General features: G+C 44.2%; 1 protein-coding gene across 1 annotated transcript in view; it reads right to left on the reverse strand.

Annotated features, from left to right (window-relative positions):
• CCN4 (cellular communication network factor 4) overlaps positions 1-21157 on the reverse strand; it is a 55842-nt gene extending 34685 nt beyond the window's left edge. Inside the window, exon 1 of the mRNA XM_048841700.2 lies at positions 20923-21157. Within this exon, the coding sequence (XP_048697657.1) occupies positions 20923-20970 (48 nt within the window). The 5' untranslated portion in view covers positions 20971-21157. The remainder of the gene's footprint in view (positions 1-20922) is intronic.
• Between the last annotated feature and the right edge of the window lie 400 nt (positions 21158-21557).

Genomic DNA, 21557 nt, shown 5'->3' on the forward strand with positions numbered 1-21557 from the left:
GGTCAGGTGCCAGCGAGGTTACCTTTAGCTTCTTAACCCTTTACAGGTGAGAGGAGCTTTCCCCTGGCCAGGAGGGATTTCAAAGGGGTTTACCCTTCCCTTTATATTTATGACATTAACTATGGCGATTACACTGTGTACCATCTCTGAAGAGAAGGCAAAACAGACAGTCTTTTGCTGGGATATCACAGTTCAGTCTCGGGGCTATGCAGCCTGGAAATACGTTGGTTAGAAGTGAGAGAGATGGGTAACTGCACCCAAGAGAAGCTACAGCTGGGGAGCCAGGAGCCTAGAGTGGGAGCCTTTGGTGGACCACAGAGAAAGAACACAGGTGTGAGTGCCCTGAACTGTGATATTCAGTTGCATTAAATGTGGCATTTTTTGTACCTGTAACTCAAGCATCAATCAAGCTCAGGTACTATTTTATAGCTGGAGGAAGTGAGGAGGAGGATGAAAGGGACATGCAGGTCAGCAAAATATCTGGAACCAAGATAAGATTGGTTTCAGAGTAGCAGCCGTGTTAGTCTGTATTCGCAAAAAGAAAAGGAGGACTTGTGGCACCTTAGAGACTAACCAATTTATTTGAGCATAAGCTTTCGTGAGCTATAGCTCACTTCATTGGTTAGTCTCTAAGGTGCCACAAGTACTCCTTTTCTTTTTGCAAGATAAGATTGTACATCAAGAGGCCCTGAAACTAACCCAGAATCTGAGCCTGCAAGACCCAACTTGAAATTCCATGGCTCATTCCATCCTTCACCAGGCAGAGCTGTGGCAGCAGTCCCTCAAAGCAGCTGACTTCTATTAACTATGAGTGCAGAGAGATCTGTAAAACAGCATTAACATGTCTGAAACAAGACAAACCACAGGCATCCACAGGGACTGCTACACCAACTCGAACATCTGACCTTGGTGTAGTCTGGCCATATTCCTGAGATGAAAGCAGTTTTCATCAAAGAAACATGGAAGCCAAATGTTAAACCAGCATCCAACTGACACCTTAGGCTACTAGCTAGAAAGCAACATAAGCGATCCAATGAAACAGAAGAGGAGATGAGTGATTGCAGATTGTGTCTAGAGCCCATAAAAGGGTTAGCCAGGCAAATGTCCAGAGACTATGGGCTCGATTCTCTATTGCCTTGCACTTTCTGTAGCCATATACACCAGTGCAAAAACACTGTAACATGCTACCAAATCCAAAATTGTTCACCACTCCCAGGTAGAAGTGACAATACAAGGTGGAGGACAGTGGAGAAGCAAGCCTGTATTCCTGCAGCCAGTATTAATAATGCATTACATGTGGTCAGCCTGCATGCTTTTGCAAAGAGATAAGGTCTGATTCTTATTTACACTGCTCTGGCAATGTAAAGGGCTCTCAAATTGCATGTCAATAGGGTATAGGGGCCTTACTGTGAAATCAGGTCCGCTGACAAACGGGAAAGAGTTCAGTGAAAACCAGTCCAAGCAATTGATTGGCTGGAGGGATAAATTGATGAGGAAGATTAAAAGTTATGTATACGTCCCTTGGCTCAGCAATGACCATGCAGTCCCATCTACCGAAACATGGAAGGAGAAAGCTTAAGGAGGGAGAGGAAGTATGTAGGGTGTTAAAAGGCTGTATAACGAGGAGTGATGGGATTACATTAAGCAAAGGAAGAATGTAATCTGAAAAGCATGAAATACTTCCAGGCATTGAGAATATTAGGCTGTGGAATAGTCTCCCAAGGGAAGCAATAGAAGCTGCAATGCCTGGAAACACTTAGAACTAGACTAGTCTAAGATACTAAAATATGTGGTTAGGGGATGGATGAGATGACCAAATTAGATGTTTCAAGAAGGAAAAAGATGCATATAATTCTATGTCATTAAAAATCCCTTCACAGATACAGATGCCTGGTAACAGGAAAGAAAAAAGATCCTTCCAAAGGACTTTTAGGGTTTGCATCAAGTCCCAAGAGAACAAAATGATTGTGTTGCTACGGGCAGAATGATCATTCTGGACTAACAAGGAGGTTCATTTATATGTTGGGGCAGAAAGGGTGAAGTCTACATCTACTGTACTTTCTACTCAGGTTCCATAAGGCTCCATGTCCTAAATTCCTTCTGACTGCACGTTTCTAACTTAGCTCCACAGGTAACTTTTCCCTACAGCTTTCAGAGCCTTGCTGAGTATTTCTAGCCCATTTCCCAATTTCTGTAAATCCCTGTGCATCTGCTACATTAGAAGAACCCGCTGAAGATTCAGTGATCTGTAAGACAGTATAGAGAAGGTATGGCATGAAGTGGATGCTGCTTTTACCACTTCCTTGAAAACATGTGTTGTTTGATTTCCTAGAGATGTATCTTCCCAATCTGCTGTGTTGCTAGATCGCATAACAAGCTTTCTGTTGTCCTACAAGGATACTGATGTCGAACCCCTGCCTCTTAAAGCCTCTGCTGCTGGATTTAATTAATTTTTTTGTCACTGTGTTTTAGTACATGCCAAAATAAAGAGTTAAAAAGGAAATATGAAACCTCATGTGACACCGCTCTTTGATATTACAGGGGAGCAGCAAGCTGCAGAATGTGAAGCATACAATCTGCTGAGTTCTTTGCCTTTTGACTCATGATAACATAAAAGAGGACAAGTCAGTGGAATCTGGGAGAGATTTTTTGATTTGAGATTCCACTGAAAATGTTGGTGCAAGCACTGGGTGACGTAAGACGTCCTCTGCCCCTATCGTTTTGCAACTGCTTATTCCTTCCACAGTGCAGTTGTGGAATTAATGAACTTTGACATCTGGTGTCCCAGTTATTACTCAAAACCAGATTGTACCAGATTCTGCTCTCACTTTCACCGGGTACATCGGAAATCAAATCAACCTAAATATTCCTCCGACCCACACTGGCAAGACAACTATGGAAACACTGACTCGTTACTGGAACAAGTTAGAAATTAAAATGAGATCCAAACATAGTTGATTGTGAAACTAACCCACTAACTTTAATGTGGTTGTCATGACTAACTGAAAACCACCTCCCTCATGATTCTACTTCCCTCCACAGAGCTTATCTGGTCCTAGTTTTTTAAACTAAAATGGCCTAAGAGAGGCTGTTATCAAACAGTGTTGAGATTTATGCATCTACTGCTGTGAAGTCTGCATGAGGCATGTCCATACATACTATGGTGGAAGTCACGTGGGTTAAAGCCATATGGACAGTGATTTTTTTTCCTGAGAACTGTGCTATCTAAAGCCTACTCTGTAGCATGCAGAGGGCTGTTTACAGAACAGTTTTGTAACCACAAGGGGGTAATTGTGAGGGATGCTTGGAGGCCAACCAAACTCAGCATCCCATTGTGCTAGGCATTGTATGCACAGGTAGTAAGAGACAGGCCCTGGCCCAAAGAGTTACAGTCTAATAGGCAAGACAGACAAAGGGAGGTAGAGGGAAGTGTTATCCCTGTTGTACAGGTGGGGAACTAAGGCACAGACACACTAAATGACTTGCCCACAGTGACAGGAAGTCCATGGTAGACCCAGGCCTCTTTATCCAGACCTCTCAAATACCAATCCAATGTCTTAACCATAGGAGCCTCCTGATGTAATGTAGGACTGGAAGGGATCTTCTGGGCCAGTAAGTCTAGCCTCCTGCTAATACAGGCAGCCAAGCTGTATAATCCTGTCCTTAAACTGATCAGACTCCATTTTAAAACTAGCTAGCTTTTTTTGCCCCCACTACTCCTTTTGGAAGGCTGCTCCATGACTGATCCCTCATTAAAGCCTCTGACTTATCTGGATAGTTAGAGCATGAAGAAAAATACTCCTGCTCCTTTTCCTAGGCCTTGTGGGGACATCATTTTGCAAAAAGGAAACATGGAGAGAACAACTGTCAAGACACAGCTCTGACAGCAGGGAAAGAACATTGAGCTCCATTTTCTCTATGAAACTTCTGAATGTCATTATTAGCAGTCTCTCAGTTAAAGAAGAAACTCCACCAAATCTCAGCTGGGAAAGGGCACTTGTTTACAAGGCAAGCATTTGGAAGGGCAAAGCCTTTGGGTCACAAAACATTCTGCAGTGCAATTTGTTTCATCATTCGAAGTGACATTTGTCTTGAATGACATTTTTTTGGTTTTTCATTTTGGCGAGAAAGCCTAAAAAAAAAAAAACCCAATTCACTTTTGGTTAAAAACTAACTGATATTTTGGGGCTGAGGTGGAGGGGTCAGGCACTGAACTGAAAAAAAGCCAGTTATTCCCTCAGCTTTACTAACTAAAGTTGTATACAGAGGAAATGCCACCTCTCTGCTCCTACTTGATAATACAAGTCCCCCCTTGATAATACATCCTAGGGTCACATTTGCTCTCTTAGCTGAGCATCGCACTAGACGGGCATGTTCAGATGTTAGCTACCATTCCACTCAAAGGAGGGAGCGGAACAGAGGTTCCGGCAGCCTGGTGCTGTTGATGAAGAGCCATGCTGGGGAAGAGCCTTCTCATGTGTGGGTCTAGTCCCACCATCCTCAACTGTCTCCCTTTCCCTACCAGTGCAGTTCTTGGCAGGTTCACCTTCATTTAGCCCTTCACATAGGCGAGCCAATGGGAGCCTCTGCTTCCCCTTAGCAGAAAGAGTGAGGAAGAGATTTCTCTTCCAGTCTGCTCTGAGCATCATGCCCATGACTTTACCAGAGCAACAGCCCCCACTCCTGTCTTTGCAGAGGCTGGAAAAGGGAATACACAGTCTCACATGGAAGAGTGTTAAAGAGCCACCCATACAACTGGGGCTCAGTACACAGCTTCTAATCTGTACAGTTGTGAGGGGTGAACCCTCTCCTACTGTGTGCTATTAGTGACAGAGGCACAGGATTTTGGGTCATCTTAAATATTATTTATGGCAGAAGTGACCCTCTAATTTGAAAGAAAGCACCACAATAATCCACAAGAATAAAGACCCAACTGGGGAGCAGAAGCAAAAAAAGTCATTCATGTATTCGAAGAAAAAGGACACCAACACTTTCACCAGTGGCCGTAAAGAGGCTAAGCATTCATCACATAAATACTATTTTAATTGTTCCTTTGCTGTCTCAGGCAGAGAGGAAGGATGGGAGCTAGCTGGGGATTCAGGAAACCCAGGTTCGTGTCCTGGCCTCACCACAGACTTCCTGTGTGACCTTGAGCAGGTCAGTCTCTCTTAGCCTCAGTGCCCCGTCTGTACAATGGGGATAATAGCACTGCCCTACTCACAAAGGAGTTGGGAGGACAAATTCTTTGAAGACTGTGAGGTGCTTAGATATTATGGTGATGGGGGTCATTAATGTTGCCGAATAGACGGATCGGCACAGGAACACTATGCAACAACCCATGTGAGAGGAGGCGACTCCTGCTACCGTGACTAGGAAGGGAGGTGCGTACAGCACCTCTATTAATACCGGTAATATCTAGCTATTATACGGTACCTTTCATGAGCAGATCTGAAGCTCAGATTATAAAAAAAGTCAGAATCCCTGAGCTATTTAAAAAGAAATAAAAAGAAAAAAAGCTTTGTATCTGTAGCTACGTTGGCCACATGTCAAACAAGTAAACCCCTCTGTCTCAGTTTATACATGGACACCACTATTACACCCAGCATTCAGTTTTCTGCAAGCTAATCTGTGCAGGGTGTGATTTACAAAGGTGCTCAGTTGACTTGAACTGAAGCAGACAGACCCAGGGTAAACACTTTGGAAACTTTCAGCTCTAGGCAAGAAGACAGGTCTCCCATCTCCTATCCAGAATTCCAACATTTCGTGTAGTAGCAACACGCGTCCAGGGTAGGAAACATGATGTTCCCGCCTGGCCACCGCAGCCACTCACAGCTCCACAGAAATAGCAGAGTGCGACTGGTAGGTTCTAGTAAGATGCTCAGGCTGACCATGGCGGGTCTGCTCACAAAATGTGTGTGGATACCGCAATGGCAGCAGGATCATCCATGGAACCAGGCACAGCCATCCACAGGTCTATTTTTTAGGCTGGAACCAGACCCAAGTCCACCAAACCTGACCCAACCCCAGCCTTTTCCTCCCTGAACGAAAGCCAGGGCTGGCACCACTTCCTGCCCACGGGGCTGGCATGGCAGTGGGCGCATGCCCTGCTTCTAGCAGCCGCTGCCCCCTGCTGAGCTGCGTGTGGTGCTGAGCGAGAGGCTTCTTGGCAAACTCATTCCACAACGCAGCAAGATGGCGGTGGTGGCCGACAGTAGTAGGACATGCAGACACTGCTCCACTGAACCCACAGGCAGGAGGAGGAGAACCGACCCCACCTGAACCCAAGAGGGTCCAATTTTCTTCCCACACGACTCATACCCAACAGCTGTATTCAGATCCCAGGGCTCTACAGCCATAATTATGTTCATTTTGGTATGACGAAGGTCTATGAAGTACCTAGCCCCCCCCTAGAGACTCAAGTCCTCAAAATATGGCCTAAACCCTCACATGGCTTCATATCAACTTTAATAGTTCATAGGCCTCTTGCTGCCCCCGTCATATGACTGAATTGTTTAAAGAACAAATGTGAAGTGATTTAATTTAATTACATTTTTCCTCCAGGAACAGGACACCAAAGAACAAGAGTTGCAACTATTTTCATCAAAGGACTGAAGCATTTTCATCGACTGCAAGAGAAAATCCTGTAAATTTTGATCAGGCTTTACCCAAACTGAGCTGCAGCATGATGTAACAGGTGTGGGGATGTGCAAAAAGGGAAAGAGGGATGGGGGCAGGGAAGGGGAGAGGAGGGACAGAGAAAGAAGAAATCATTATAATGAGAGAGTCCCAGAATAGTGAAGTAGCAAAAAAAAAAAAAAAAGAGAGAGGAATTAAGAGCTAAATTCCCTTTCTCTGATCTGTTGTATGTTTGCTAAAACATTAAGTGGCACTCATACAGCTGTATCAACAGGAAGATGGATTCTGGAGTCAAAACCACATTTTTAAAATTGCCCTTTTCTTTCCCCCCTTAAAAAAATTAACAATGGAAATTTAAAACACAGATATTCAACAGGAAACGCAACAGCAATACTGCTGTGCCGGAGCTGCCCTGAGGGGGTGGAGGCCAAGGTTGAGCGTTGTGGCTTTTGGACCGTACTCACCAGCACTGGATTCTGTTTTCTAGATTTTAACTCAGAAAGAAATCTTTGTAACAGTCAGGCAATCCCACTATGGGCATTTACTGGCCTGGCGACTGGCTCAGAACTAGGAGAGGCAGGAGACCAGTACTTCTCCGTTGGCTCCCCATCAAATTGTGCGGGGAGCCATTTGAACATTTCCCATTTGCCAGGAAGGAGAAGGGAAAAGTTCTCTCGGATCCTTACAGAATGAATGCTGGTTTGGTGCCATATGGAAGATTTGGATTAGTATCAGACATGCCAATTCGATGCCAGTAGTAGTGTTTGCAAGGCTCAGCATCATTGCCCAGAACAGACACATAATGAACAAGTAGGTTAAAACCAAGTGAGATGATGTTTTGTTCTGTCCATACCAAAGAATAAACCTTCCATGGCCCACTGCGCTAGGCCTCTTAGAGTACATCGACGCAACAGCTGTTAGCGAGGCTCCCAGCATGGGTAGACAGATTCATGGGGCTTGACTTAGTGCCCTAAAAATAGAAGTGTAGATGTTGTGGGTCTGGCAGCAGCTCAGGCTCTCAAGCCCACCCAACTCCCTGAGTCTCTGCCCAAGCCACAACATCCACACTGCTATTTTTAGCACACCAGCTCAAGCCCCACTAGCGAGAGCCTGTCTGCCCAGACTCAGAGATTGGATCCCAGCTGCAGTGCAGACATACCCTTAGTGCATCACTGCTCCCCAGCTCTACTAATGATGACAGCTTCAATGGCCCATTTGTCCATTTCTTCCATAGCCACCTCTGGACCTTTCCCCCAAAGCGTGGCATGCCATTATTGAAGTGACCTGCCAAGACACGACCTTTCACTCATTAAGATCCACTTCCCCCCATAACTCCTGCAATATGCAAGTCAAACAAGAATTTTATTCAGAATAAAAATGACCTACCTACCCACCCACCCACATACACCCTTTGCCGAGTCCCCTTATAATCTCAGGACTGAGATTTCTGTTCCTCCCTGCCCACCTCCATCCAACGTTTTGTTATGATAGTTACTCCTTGCACTAAGCTTCCATTAACTACCCAAAAAGATGGTCTAAATTCAGTTTATCCTTATTAGTAATTAACCAGCTTCTAGGGTACAAAAGTCTTTTTCTGCTTTTCTACTGGAAATTACTTGTTGGTCCAATAATAGGCAATGTTCTTTGTATACTTGTAAGGAGGGTAATTATTCACTGTTCCTTTAAAACCTATACATCTGTGGAAAACTTTAGTGAAAGGCAAGAGATGCACTTGGCTGTTGTTGGATTTATCATGAAGGCAGTATCGAATATGCATTCGCTCACTCAGTTGCATGGCACTTTGAATCTATTTCCCACCTAGCCTCTCCAGGAGAAGAAATGTTTTTACAATGGGATCAATATTACAGTGAGATGAATCTTAACACGTTAAAATATATTACTGTGCCTCTCTCTCTTTTGTTCACGGTTCATGATTTCAAAGTAGTTACAAATCAAGGGGAGTTCTGAGCTTGACTTCAAGGGGAGCAATACCCCACATTAGCAGAGTGCACAGCCACTGTGCATAAGAACAGAAAACAACAGATCTTGGTATCTGAATGAGGAGAGACAGGGAGTCAGCTCTCCTGGACCCTATTCCCACTCTGTAGTGTGTCCTTGGACAAAGCAACCTCTCCTTGCCTCAGTTTATGCATCTTTAAGAGAGATTTCGGGCCATACCCAGTGTGCCTTACACAGGCAAGTAGTAGTGTTGCCAATTTTGGTTGGACGTATTCCTGGAGGTTTCATCCCATGACAATCTTTAATTCCTGGAGATGCCAGGACAATCCTGGAGGCTTGGCAACCCTGGCAGGTAACCTCACTGAATCTAATTCACTGAGTAAAACAAGCAGCATTTGGCCCCTAATAAAACCTAATTCTACGTTTGCCATGAAGCTTAAGCAATGTTTGTTAAGCTCCTGTGTAAGTACAGATTATTACCCCGCTAGCAAAGAGCAGACACGCTCTCCCAGGAAGCACTTGTGGCATTTAAAGGTCTGGGCTCCCCTATCACTTCTGGGACAGAAGCGTCATCTCCAAGTCTAGGCCATTCATACAGCTCTCGCAAAATGCCCAGTGGAAGTGTTAAAACGATACTGTTCCCCCTGCATCTTAGAACTGGAGAGACAAGGCTTTATAGTAAGCACCATTGTGGGGCAACAATCATCAGTTTGGTGGTTGCAGACAGCATGGATTTGTGTAATAAATTTAAAAAAAAAAGGTAGGTGAAGAATCAATGGGGGAGACAGAACAGACTGTTCCTGAATAGCTGGCCCAGAAACAGCAAAGGAACAAACTCAGACACTGGGAAGGAGGGGACTAAGAAGAGGCCAGGTTAGGCTGTCAAACCATCCTTCACTTTCAAATCCAAAGGCTCAGGACAAATGCTATTCCAGAGCTGTTTTGAACTTGGATCTTATTTCTGTGTGCAACAGAGAAACCAAATATTTATTTTATATATATATAAAAACCATCCAAACAAATGAAAGTTGACACACTGGGAAAAATATAACTGTAGATTCTCCTTTGGCTTATATGTGGCTTTTGGGACAAAACAGTTGCTTTTTGATGAAATAAAATGGAAACTAGAATACCACCTGGAATAAATTCACAAAAAAGGAGCAAAGTTGGAAAGTTACAAACAGCACTGGAGACCCCCCTCCCACTTCCAGTGAAGTCAGTGGAAACAGAACTGAAATGTGGCATTTAACTAAAATGATGCTAGATATCAGACAGCCTGAAATAAAAGGTGATAACACCAAAATGAAGTTCAAGCTAGACAAAGAATCATAGAATCATAGAATATCAGGGTTGGAAGGGACCCCTGAAGGTCATCTAGTCCAACCAAAGAGGATATCTGCCTTCCAGAGAGGCCTGTGCATGGATTATCTGAAAGGGTGACTAACGTACATCAAAATGCTTCACATTTTTATTAGTGCCTTGTCACTGGAGGAGTTCAAATCAGTTCATAAACATTTTCCAGGCATGTCACTCTTAACTTTGAGGGAAGAAGTATTAAATACCCCTATTTTATCGGGGGGAAACTGAGGCACGGAGAGGTGAAATCAGACAAGATGTCTGTGGCAGAACCTAGATTTCTCACTCTCATGCCTTACCCACAATACCAGCCTTCCTCCCACACATATTTAACAAACTAAGTTGTTGAGTTCTACAAGTTGCATAAAATAGATCCACTCAGTTGAGCCTCACAAATTTTGTGAGGAACAATGAGGAAATTGCTTTATTTTTGCATCTTGTAAACAAATGGCATAGGAGGGTCTGAATGATGAAGGGATTAGAGCCATTCAGCACCACAACACTGGTTCAAATCCAACACAAACTGGCAACAACAAAACAGTTTACACCCTGATGGCTGTGCGAAATGGGAGGAGAGGGGGGGTGCTTAGTTCATTGCCTGTTAGACATGCATCCACCACAATCTGCACAGGTCAGTAATGTCAGAAGGGGCCCTGGGTTAAATGGACCTGGAGATTAATTCCCCTCCCAGCACAAGAGATACTCTGATGCCATGGTGACAAGCATGGCATAAAAACCAAGGGCCAGGTCCTCAGGGGAGTTCCAACAAGTTGTGCCAGTTTATAGCAGCTGAGGACCTGGCCTCCAGAGTAAGTGGTCCCTCCAGGTCAGAACTGAAGCACACTGGTGGATCACATGGATCAGTTGTGCTATGAACAGAGGTCTTCAGACTGTTAAACTGGGACATCTAAAAAGCACTACATTCACAATTGCTATCATTTCTCACTGCCCTATATAGCCACGTTCCAAGTGAATGGAAGTATCTCAGTATTTAAATGGTTAATGTACTCACAAACTTTCCCAAGGGACAGACAAGCACAGCTGGCCACTTGTGTTTTTGTCCTAGCCTCGTAAAGAAAACTTCAATCACACGAGCACTGAGATTTTTCTTTTTTAACATAGAATTTTATTGTAAAATTGGCTATTGCTGGCTGCCAGTAGCTCACAGCATTTCATGTTGCAGTCACAACTATAAACAGAGAGCCTATGCATCGACACCTTTGGTTGTACCAGTAAGTCTGTTTCTTAATTGCACAACACCTAAACACAAGGGGGCAGTATTGAGGTAGGAATGACAGAATGCTGAATGGTTTCAGAGCGGTAGCCGTGTTAGTCTGTATCAGCAAAAACAAGGAGCAGTGCTTGTGGCACCTGAGAGACTACCATGTTTCTTCCCAGCTAATAGTTTACAGCCTAAGGTGGGAGTAGTCAATTATTTTTTTGTCAAAGTCCAAATTTCTTGGTCAAGGTATAAGCAAGATCCAGATTTCAGATTAAAATATTTAAAAAAGAATAACAATAAAGATAATAATAAGTAAATAAAAAGATTCTGGGGTCCGCTCAAAAGTGTTTGGTGGTCCAGATTTGGCCCGTGGTCCACCTATTGACTACCCCTAGACTAAGGCCTGGGCTACACTTAAAAATTGTACAAGTATAACCATGTTGGTTAGGAGTGTGATCAGCTATTGCAGTATTTATACCAACAACCCCTAATGAGGATGTGGTTATGCCTGTATATCTTATTGCTCTTTCCATATGGGAATAAGATACACCAACATAAACACCTTTCAACTGGTATAACTGAGTCCACGGTGTAGGTGAGGGGTTGTATTGTTTTAACTATACCTGGAGAGATAAAGTGGTACAACTTTCTAGCACAGACAAGGTTCTAGATTAAAAACAAGAGAGGTTTTGGCTGTGCAGCCTGCATGTTCCTTTCATTCATCTAATTAGATGCTGCAGCTTCACTCCCTTAATCAAGAACACAGAGCATTGCATGTCAGGATGGCATCACGGAAAGGATTTTGATCTACCTCAACACACACACAACCAAAAATAAGTCATGAATAGTGACATTGTTGAAAAGCTATTGGCTCTATTTTAGGTTTACATAAGCAGCCTTTTAAATATATATCTGCTCATTAAGCATCTCATCTGTGAGAAGCAGAAGATTTCATAGCTGAATCTGAAAGCAGATGTGTATCACATACACATTACAAACTCGGACGTCAGCCTAAGTTCAGTGAAGTCCTCGAACTTAGAGATGGCCAAGAATTCAACAGCCTGATGGTGCACCTTGGAACTTCCCTTCTCAGGGAATCCCCAGGGTAGAAGGGGCACTGCTGAAAGAATTAAATACAGACTCTGGGTTATGTTTCAGTTGGGTGAGGCACGGAGAGACATGCACCCCTTCATCTCCTGCACACCAGTTTCTCATGCCCCCAGATCCACAGAGAGGCTTCCCTTATAGAAAAGCCCTGTAGAATTTAATAGGGATTAAACATACCGGGTATTACTCTAAAAGCCAATGACAGGGGTGCTGGAACAATTTGTGTAGTGGGGCTGCTGAGAGCCACTGAACCAAACTGTAAACCCTATGATGGAAACCACTTCAAGGCAGGGGGTGCTGCCACACCCCCAGCATCCCTAGTTCCAGAACCTCTGGTATGATCTGGCCTTGGGTGACTATCCAAATCCTCAGTAACAAGCTAGTCAATTTCCAGGAGGTTTGCTGGCGAAGCCTATATCTCACTTGTTAATGGCCAACTCTGATTAATGGAATAGGGATATTCTCCAAGCTGATTTTCCATCACTTAACTCATCATAGTGGAACCCAAAAGGTTTATAGTGTAATACATTTGAGGACTCTAGGCATTGTAGCACTGGCTACAAGTTTTGTGCTATACTCCTTCCTTGCAGCCGCTAAAATTCCACAGCTGTTACTCTGTCAAACCTGGACCTCTTTTTCCCCCCACAGCCAGCCAAGCACATGTACCCGCTTTCTTGAACAGCATTTATTTTTTCCCATATGAATTTGGATTTCTCTGCCTGCTCATCAAACCGGAAATTCAGCCTAGCACGTGCAGAAAACGCCTTAGTGTGGTAGCAGAATCTGCTTTTGCCAATTACAATACAAACTCAAGATAACAATTAATTAGTTCTGATTTACAGCCAGCAGGATCTTGGAAGATTTAAAAACCCTCTGGCAGTACAGACAGGCATTTGCCATCTCACTTAAAATAACCAGCTAATATTCTAATATATTTGTGGCAACCCAGTATATCATGGTTGTCATGATGCTGAATACAAAGACCTCTTGGAACATTACAGTGACATTGATATTAGAATTCTGATTCTCCTGCTATAACTGTAGACTCCTCTTCCATTTAAAGTGAAGGAAACTCTCTCCCCGCAGTTAGCTGTATAAGGCCATGGCATACAGTTCTGATTTGAGACAGTGGTACACAACACTAGCCAGCTGGCTACAACATAATTTTCGTGTAAAGCAAATAGGAATTTTGTTCTATTAGTTCCATGTGAAAGGTATCTTATTTTCCCTAGAATCATCTAGGCCTAGAGCTGGGCAAATGTTTTCAGATTTTGAAGAAATGTTCATCAGTCCCCTCCCCCTAGCCCAACCTAGGCTTTTACTCAAAAAGAAGTTTCAGTGTGGAAACATGAAATAAACAGGAGCATTTGTAATCTAAGAAAGTGTACAGTACATAAAGGAATCAAGACTTTAAGCAAAGCAGAAAATAGCGTTGGATTTGGTGGTGCAATTCCTAGAGAGGGGGAAAAGGGCTGTCTCTCACACACAGCTCATTTAAAAGTTGCTTTCTTTTAGTCTAGCTCATCCCTCTCTGAGTCATTCAGCGCAGTTTGTGTCAAAATTGTTTAGTCTACTTAGATTGTAACAGTCCTGGTAGCAAGGAACATATTTTCTGAGGGGTTTTCTACAGATCTAAGCACAATGTTGCTCAACTAAGTAATGTATTAAATTCAGTAACTACTGTAGGCAGTAGTCTTGTACATCTAACTCTAACTGAATACCTGGGTAAATTCGGTTAGATCATTATATATTTGGGTGTGTGGGGAATAAAGTCAATACTTCATGTCCAGTCTGGTTTCTTAGTCTGGGATGAATGGCTCATAAACCGAGAAAATAAAGACACACCCCACCTAAAATATTTGTGATCATTCAGTGACCAGCAGGAGCAGACCTTTGCCATGCATATGAGCCATTCACAGCATTCCAAGTGCTGTAAACTTTGTCCACTTGAATATAAATGGCGCTGGATTACTCTGCCATACATCCCCATCACTGAATATGTGTAAGTCATTTTCTCTTATGACTTTTCCAAAACAATAAGCTCTTAGATTCCAAACCAGGTGGACGGACCCCTGTGCCTGCACAGAGCTTGGTGCAGAAGGCGAGACTTCCTGTGCTGAGCTGACTCAGTCCCTGATGCGCTCAAGATCTTGCAGAGTTTCTTTGCACAAACCCCTAAAGTCTTTCTTTGGCCTTGCCACAAGACATCCCACAGGACATGAACCATAGGATTCCTTGCCCACTCGTCTCCCATCTTCATTCTCCTTCTAGGCTAAGTATAATGACAGACCCAGACTAATAGAAGAGACGCTGTCTTGTAGACTAACCCGGGGAGCTATTGAGAGAGGGCAAACCGATGTATAGATGACCGCACAGGGCTGGAATGTGCTCGCAACCTGAGTATTAGAAATTCATTATTCGGGTTTTGTTGCAAAACATATCCTTAATGTCACTTTTCTCCTGCAGCTGTTTCAGCCTGAGCACTCCCCTCCCCTTTCTACTCATACGGACAGTTAACTCACACAAGCCTTCTCTCCCTCCCCCACATCTGAGACAGAAGTGAGGCTCAGAACTAGTAACAGGCCAATATAGGTCTATTAAAATAATACAGGGCACAAGAGGTTCAGAGATCCCTGGAAACACTGCCCTCACATCAGGAATAAGCAGCACCTCACACATCTAAGAAGGAGACCCCTAGGGCTTCTGGATAGAAGCAGTAGAAGGAGAAGGCAGCAATGGGGAGAAGGCTTTTCAACAGCTTTGGGGCAAGGAGGGTAGGTAAGAATCAGGACTTCCAACCCAGAACTAGCAAGGAGATCAATTACCTTTGGGTATTGCAACATAAATCCCACCCTAGAAGGGTATCCTTATCAATCAACCCATGTTGGGCTACTCCTGATTCGGAACCTCCGTTTTTGCTTTTAAATTAAACACCCAGAAAGTGGGGATCAGGGAGCCAGCCATACCCTAAGGAAGCAGGGAGTGTGTCTCAGGAGACTTGCATTCTATTCCAAGCCCCATCACTGCCTCATTGTGTGATCTGGGGCAAGTCACTTACAGACACCTTTTTTTTAAGAGCCCTGATTTTGAGCGTCCAGCACGAGTTACCCGATTCTCAGAAGGGCTGAACATCCCTTGTCTTTAACTGAAGTTGTGACTGCTCAGTTTTACTGGAAAAAAAATTCAGATACAGGGGACAGATTTTCAAGTGCTCAATACCAATTTTTGCAAAGAAGTGCAGCTCCCCTTCAGGTGTCTAAAGCTACGTCTACACTACAGACCGTACAGCAGCACAGCTGCGCCGCTGTAAGGTCTCCCGTGTAGCTGCTCTACACCTGCCGGCATAATTAAACCACCCTCAATGAGCGGGGATAGCTATGTGGACGGGAGAACGTCTCCCGCTGACGGAGCACTTTTGTCATGAAACTTATGTCAGTCGCGGGAGGGGGAGATGCGTGTTTTTCATACCCCGACTGACAAAAGCGTTACCAACAAAAGTGCTAGGGTAGACAAAGCCTAAGCAAGAGATGGGCAGACAAGTGGGCTCAGGACCCAGCAGTTCCCATTGTGATACATAGAGCCAGATTCTTCAATAAGGTCAGCACTCAAAATGCTGAGGGTTGTTTTTGTTTTTTGCTATTTTTTTTTTTTAAATCTGAGCCAGTGTTTATTAAAAAAAAAAATCAGACCCCAGCTGTGTGGTCCGGACCCTTTTGAAAACTCTGTCCCAGGTCGCCCACTTCGGGTTCCCAAAAATGGAGACTCCCAAAACCATGATGTCATTGAGATCTTTCCATGAACATGCTATGTAAGTGAAAGCAGGCTTATTAAAACCAATCACTCTTAGCACGTTTCCTCAGAGAATCTCAAGACCCCTGGAAGGAGCTCCCCAAAGAGGCACAGGTAGTCAGAGGCAAAGCTGGAAAGAGAACCCAGGAGTCCTGGCTCCCAGGCCTACCCTGCACTCTTTGCAGAAATCCAGCTGCTACAGAATGAAGCTGAAGGCAATCGGCACAATCCCTAGTTTAGGGATGGATGACAGACGTTATGAAAAGTACAAAGAAGCCCTACTACTTCTGAAGTCAATGAGGGTTTTGTGAATGGTTTCAGTAGGAACAGGACTGAGTCCTAAATGAACTTCAAGGAACCATCTTAACCTCCAGGCAGTGACATGTCCCGGACTTTGCATTTGAAAGGGCAATTATTTGCTTGTGCATGTGTGTGGGCAAAAGGGGAGTTTCTAAGGCTATGACTATGCTAGAGAGCTTACAGTGGTGCGGCTGCTCTAAATGTAGCTGCTCTAAGCTGACAGCTCCCATTGGCCTAACTTCTGCAGCCCCTGAGAATGTCAGTAGCTATGTCGGCGGGAGAAGTTCTCTCACTGACATAGCGCTGTCCACACTGGCTCTTATGTCGATGTAACTTCCATCGCTCATTGGGGTGGGATTTATTCACCCCCTGAGTGACAAATTGTGCTAACATAGGCTGTAGTGTAGACACAGCCTAAATCAAAAGCTTTTTAATCCAAAGCAATAAACACGGTGCAGTTAGCAGGTGCACTTTAGCGAAGCCATTTACCAGGTTTCCACTACAGCATATACATTTTCAAGGTAGCCGAATAAATTAAACCTGATTCTCGGCTGGTGTGACTCAGTGTAGCTCCCAATGGCACTTTGTCAATTCATAGAATCATAGAATATCAGGGTTGGAAGGGACCTCAGGAGGTCATCTAGTCCAACCCCCTGCTCAAAGCAGGACCAATCCCCAACTAAATCATCCCAGCCAGGGCTTTGTCAAGCCTGACCTTAAAAACCTCTAAGGAAGGAGATTCTACCACCTCCCTAGGTAACGCATTCCAGTGTTTCACCACCCTCCTAGTGAAAAAGTTTTTCCTAATATCCAACCTAAACCTCCCCCACTGCAACTTGAGACCGTTACTGCTTGTCCTGTCCTCTTCTACCATTGAGAACAGTCTAGAGCCATCCTCTTTGGAACCCCCTTTCAGGTAGTTGAAAGCAGCTATCAAATCCCCCCTCATTCTTCTCTTCGGCAGACTAAACAATCCCAGTTCCCTCAGCCTCTCCTCATAAGTCATGTGTTCCAGACCCCTAATCATTTTTGTTGCCCTTCGCTGGACTCTCTCCAATTTATCCACATCCTTCTTGTAGTAATTGATACCAGCTGAGGATAAGACCCGTTGTCAAGAATGGAAGCATGACTGCTGTATGTACGGGGGGAGCAAGTCACTACTGAAGTATTATTATTTGCATTGCAGCGATGCCTAGCGGACCATTGTGCTAGGTGCTGTACAAACACAGAACAAAAGGATGGCCCCCGACAGAATAGCAGTGGCAGTGGAGATGCTCTGGGGTGAATGTGACAAGTCAAGCTCTTCTCACTTTGAACACACACTGCACGAAATTATCCATGTCCCAGGCTGTAAGCTCCAAATACAAAATTGATGACCAAACCTGAGTTTACCTCCTCCTAACATCTATGTATTGCCAGGTCCCTGGAACTCATGAAATGATTAAACACCAGACAAGCTGCCAGTGAAAAAAATAAAATCAAATCCAGGCTGTTTTTTTGGTTCAAGATTGATCAAAATGTGGGTTTTTTTTGGAGAAGGAGTCCAAGAAATCACAATCAGTTTTTCCTGCCATCAGTTCCAAATATTTTACAAATGAAAACTTCTTGGACCCAAACCCATGGCGGTAAATCCGAAAAAAAGGAGAAGGCAAAGCTACACATTACTCTTCTCAAAGCATCCTACCCATAGGTCTAGGGCAGCCCATAGCTCAGATCAGTGGCAATGATTATGAAGATCTAGGGATGTAAAGGGAGGTTGGCACATACACCCCTGCTCCCCACAAACAAAAACCACAAAGTTAGTGTTTGGTTGGTGCTCTTTCTGCTGTTCACACCAGATATAAGTGATGATGTCCCCAAATAAACTATTATCTTTCCTGCTGCTTGCATAAGTGCCTGCTTATTTAGGGGGGCAATAGCACCATTTACTCTTTGCCCGTGGGACCTGTTTACCAATGTGATTTGAGGAAAAAAAATCTCAAGCACACCCCCTCCCTCCTTACATGGTGGTGATATCCACACAACCAACTGCATGGATCACACACCATTGCACTCCGACTGCTAACCGTCTCCAACAAGACCACTTCTAACATTCCAAACCTCTGAGCAACCTCAAAGAGTTTCCTATCCCCCCTCCCCTTAAATTTTGATTGCTTTATTTCTCCTTATGAGTGGAATTTCCCCCTCCACAAAATCATCCTGCTCTGAGGCCCAAGACAGGAAATATTCAGTCCTGTGGAAATGACATGATTCAAATCTCATGACCCATCAGGGCTAGAATCAGAAGAAAGGGAAGATTCTTGGTCTCCCAGTGAGAAGCACAGCACTTGCGGGTCATGTTATCAAACTCCCAAGTCCTGCCATTATAAGTCCCACTTTCAAAAGTGACAGACACTTTGAAGAATCAGTTTTGTTGCAAGTCAATGGGAGTTGGGAGGCTAAGTAGCTAAGGTGCTTTTAAAAGTTTTACCCTATGTCTAGAACAATCTATTTTAGGAAATATTTAGAAGTTTTATAGGCAGTAGAGTGTTGTAGTTTTTTTCTCTCCTCCCTGTACAATTGCACTCCTAGTACTAGGAGAGTTTGGTCTTAGAAGTGGAAGGGGAAAAGATAATCCCAATAAAATGTGTAAGAACTCACTAAAACGTTAATAAGATGGAGCAGAATGTGACACATTTACAGAATACATCCACTGTGCTTTACTGCAACCCCACATCCTCATGTGCTCTCTCATATGCTGACATACCAGCCTTGGTGTCCCACTATGCTCCCGGCATTTTACCACGCTACTCCCTACCCAGGGAATATCTTCCCTGCCACAGTCTGCCAAACCCCCTTCCTTTTTCATTTAAGACACCCTCTGTAGAGGAGGCCCACGAGAAGCAAATTCATTATGAAAGAAGTAGTTATTAAAAGGAAGTCTTCCCCACATACAGCCTGTCTTTGATGGGTCTGCCTTTTAGGGCCTGATCCTGCAATCTGATCCACACAATCAGACCCACCTAGAGCCCCAAAGATTTCAGTGGGACTCCCCACAGGCACAGGGGTCCAGCTGCCTGGATCTGATTGAAGGATCAGGACCTTGAACTGGAAGGTCTCCTGGCCAGGGACTGGCTTTACTTTTGTGGGCTAATCAAACGCAAACACATTGCCAGAAGTAAACAAATAACATTTACACATTCACCACCAGCCTGCCCCCCAGACTCATGTTGTGTCTGGTTTTTAAATACAGAGCCTTTCAACATCAAGTTTCAGACGAACAGCCGTGTTAGTCTGTATTCGCAAAAAGAAAAGGAGTACTTGTGGCACCTTAGAGACTAACCAATTTATTTGAGCATGAGCTTTCGTGAGCTCACTGATGAAGTGAGCTGTAGCTCACGAAAGCTCATGCTCAAATAAATTGGTTAGTCTCTAAGGTGCCACAAGTACTCCTTTTCTTTCAACATCAAGAAAGTGGATTACAACAGGTATAAAACCTATAGTCTTCACCCACACCTACCATGAGAACGGGAAGGGGAAATATGCACTCATGCTATGTTACTTGCTCATCAAAACAAGTTACTTGCCTTAGGTGAACAGGCAAGTAGAATGTTTTTCCTAGGGTGGACCTTATATCTGTCTATCTATTGATTTATATCATGCTTATCACCTTGGTATCTGGTCTCACACAGGCACATTAGATACACTAGATGAGTGATACTCAGACCTCAGTGGTTCAGGAGCCAAATTAGCAATCAATATTACCCCAAAGAGCCAGATCTGGAGAGATCAGAGCCAGAAATACACAGAGAGTTTGATCGAGGCCTACTCCCTGCACAGCTGTCCCGCTCCTTCAATCATTGGCCATCTCTCTCGTTGCCAGCCAGGTGGCTTCTGCATGATGCACAGGCCAGACCCTGTGCCTTTAACCATTTTACACTGCTCTGCAAACTCGTTTGATCTCAGCTAGCTGCTTTCCTCTCCTCCCCACACCCCTCCAGCAGGGCTTGCAGTCTGGGCCTGCCCCCCCTTGATCAGTATCTCTTCTGCTCTCTTGTGTACTGGGAGCTGCTGCCACGTGTGGTGTGTTCTGACCTGTTGATTCACTCAGCAGGCTGTTCCTCCCCACCCCCTTAAACGTTGCTGCTGGACCTTTCTTAAGATACACATCGTTTGTTCTTGATTCCCTCAGACTCTTTCTTAGTTCCCAAGTGGCTTCTAATCCAATTCCCACAATGATGTTCCACTGACACATTTAAGCTGTCAAACAGGAATTTATTCACTCTGTGCAAAAGGATTGAACAACTTGCAATTGTTGCTGCTTTTCTGTCCTCAAAAACTGGTCCCAATTTTGAGGTGGTGAAAGATTAGGGTCAGAGGGGCAGCTCTGTTCTTCTCTAGATATGTCCCCTCCTGCCTCATCTCATCTTTACCCTTGACACTCTCAGATCCGATCTACCCAATCCTTATCAGGCGGCTCTTGCATTTTCCGACATGCACCAATTTATGAACACTAAAATCCTACCAATAATAGTTTGCAGAAAACATTTCTCTCCTCCACTTTGCCAACTCACCTGCAAAATGCTGCTTGTTGCTAGAAGCCAGGGCAGAAGCCACCTCATCACTGGAAGCCAGGATTAAATACATTGATTGAACCCAGATTTAGAGCCGTTTTGTACAAAAACACCACGTTGGAAATGCAGAGCAATCCTCAACTGGCAGCCTAGCGAGTCAGGCAGATCTGCATTTTTCTCCTGGCTCTTCGGGGATTTTATTAAAGACAGATCTGACGTCAGGGCAAAGGACAAACCCTGCATTTTTCCTCTGAAGAAACTTTCCCTGCCTTCACGTCTTCTTCTTCTTTTTTTTTTTTTTTTGTCCCCACCTCCTGCATTTCACTATATTGCCTTTAGCCAGAGGAGTCTTAAAGGGAAAGTTACAATGCAGTGGTGCATCAACCTATAATTTTAACAGGGGGTTTAAATACTCAGAGTTTACCCATCATTATGTTTATGGCTGTCCTAGGCTTGCAGACTAGGTGGCATGGACATAAGCATCTGCAATAGTCTCACTGATTGCCGTAAATTACCCCCCACCCCCAACTGAAAATGGTCTTTTAAAAATTCTGGTAATTTTTTTATTTGCGAGACAGGGAGAAGGTCTGGTCTTCCATCCTGCAGACACACATGGGAGGAGACCTGCCAAGTCC

This window comes from Caretta caretta, chromosome 2, assembly GCF_965140235.1.
Source record: "Caretta caretta isolate rCarCar2 chromosome 2, rCarCar1.hap1, whole genome shotgun sequence".
Classification (NCBI taxonomy): domain Eukaryota; kingdom Metazoa; phylum Chordata; order Testudines; family Cheloniidae; genus Caretta; species Caretta caretta.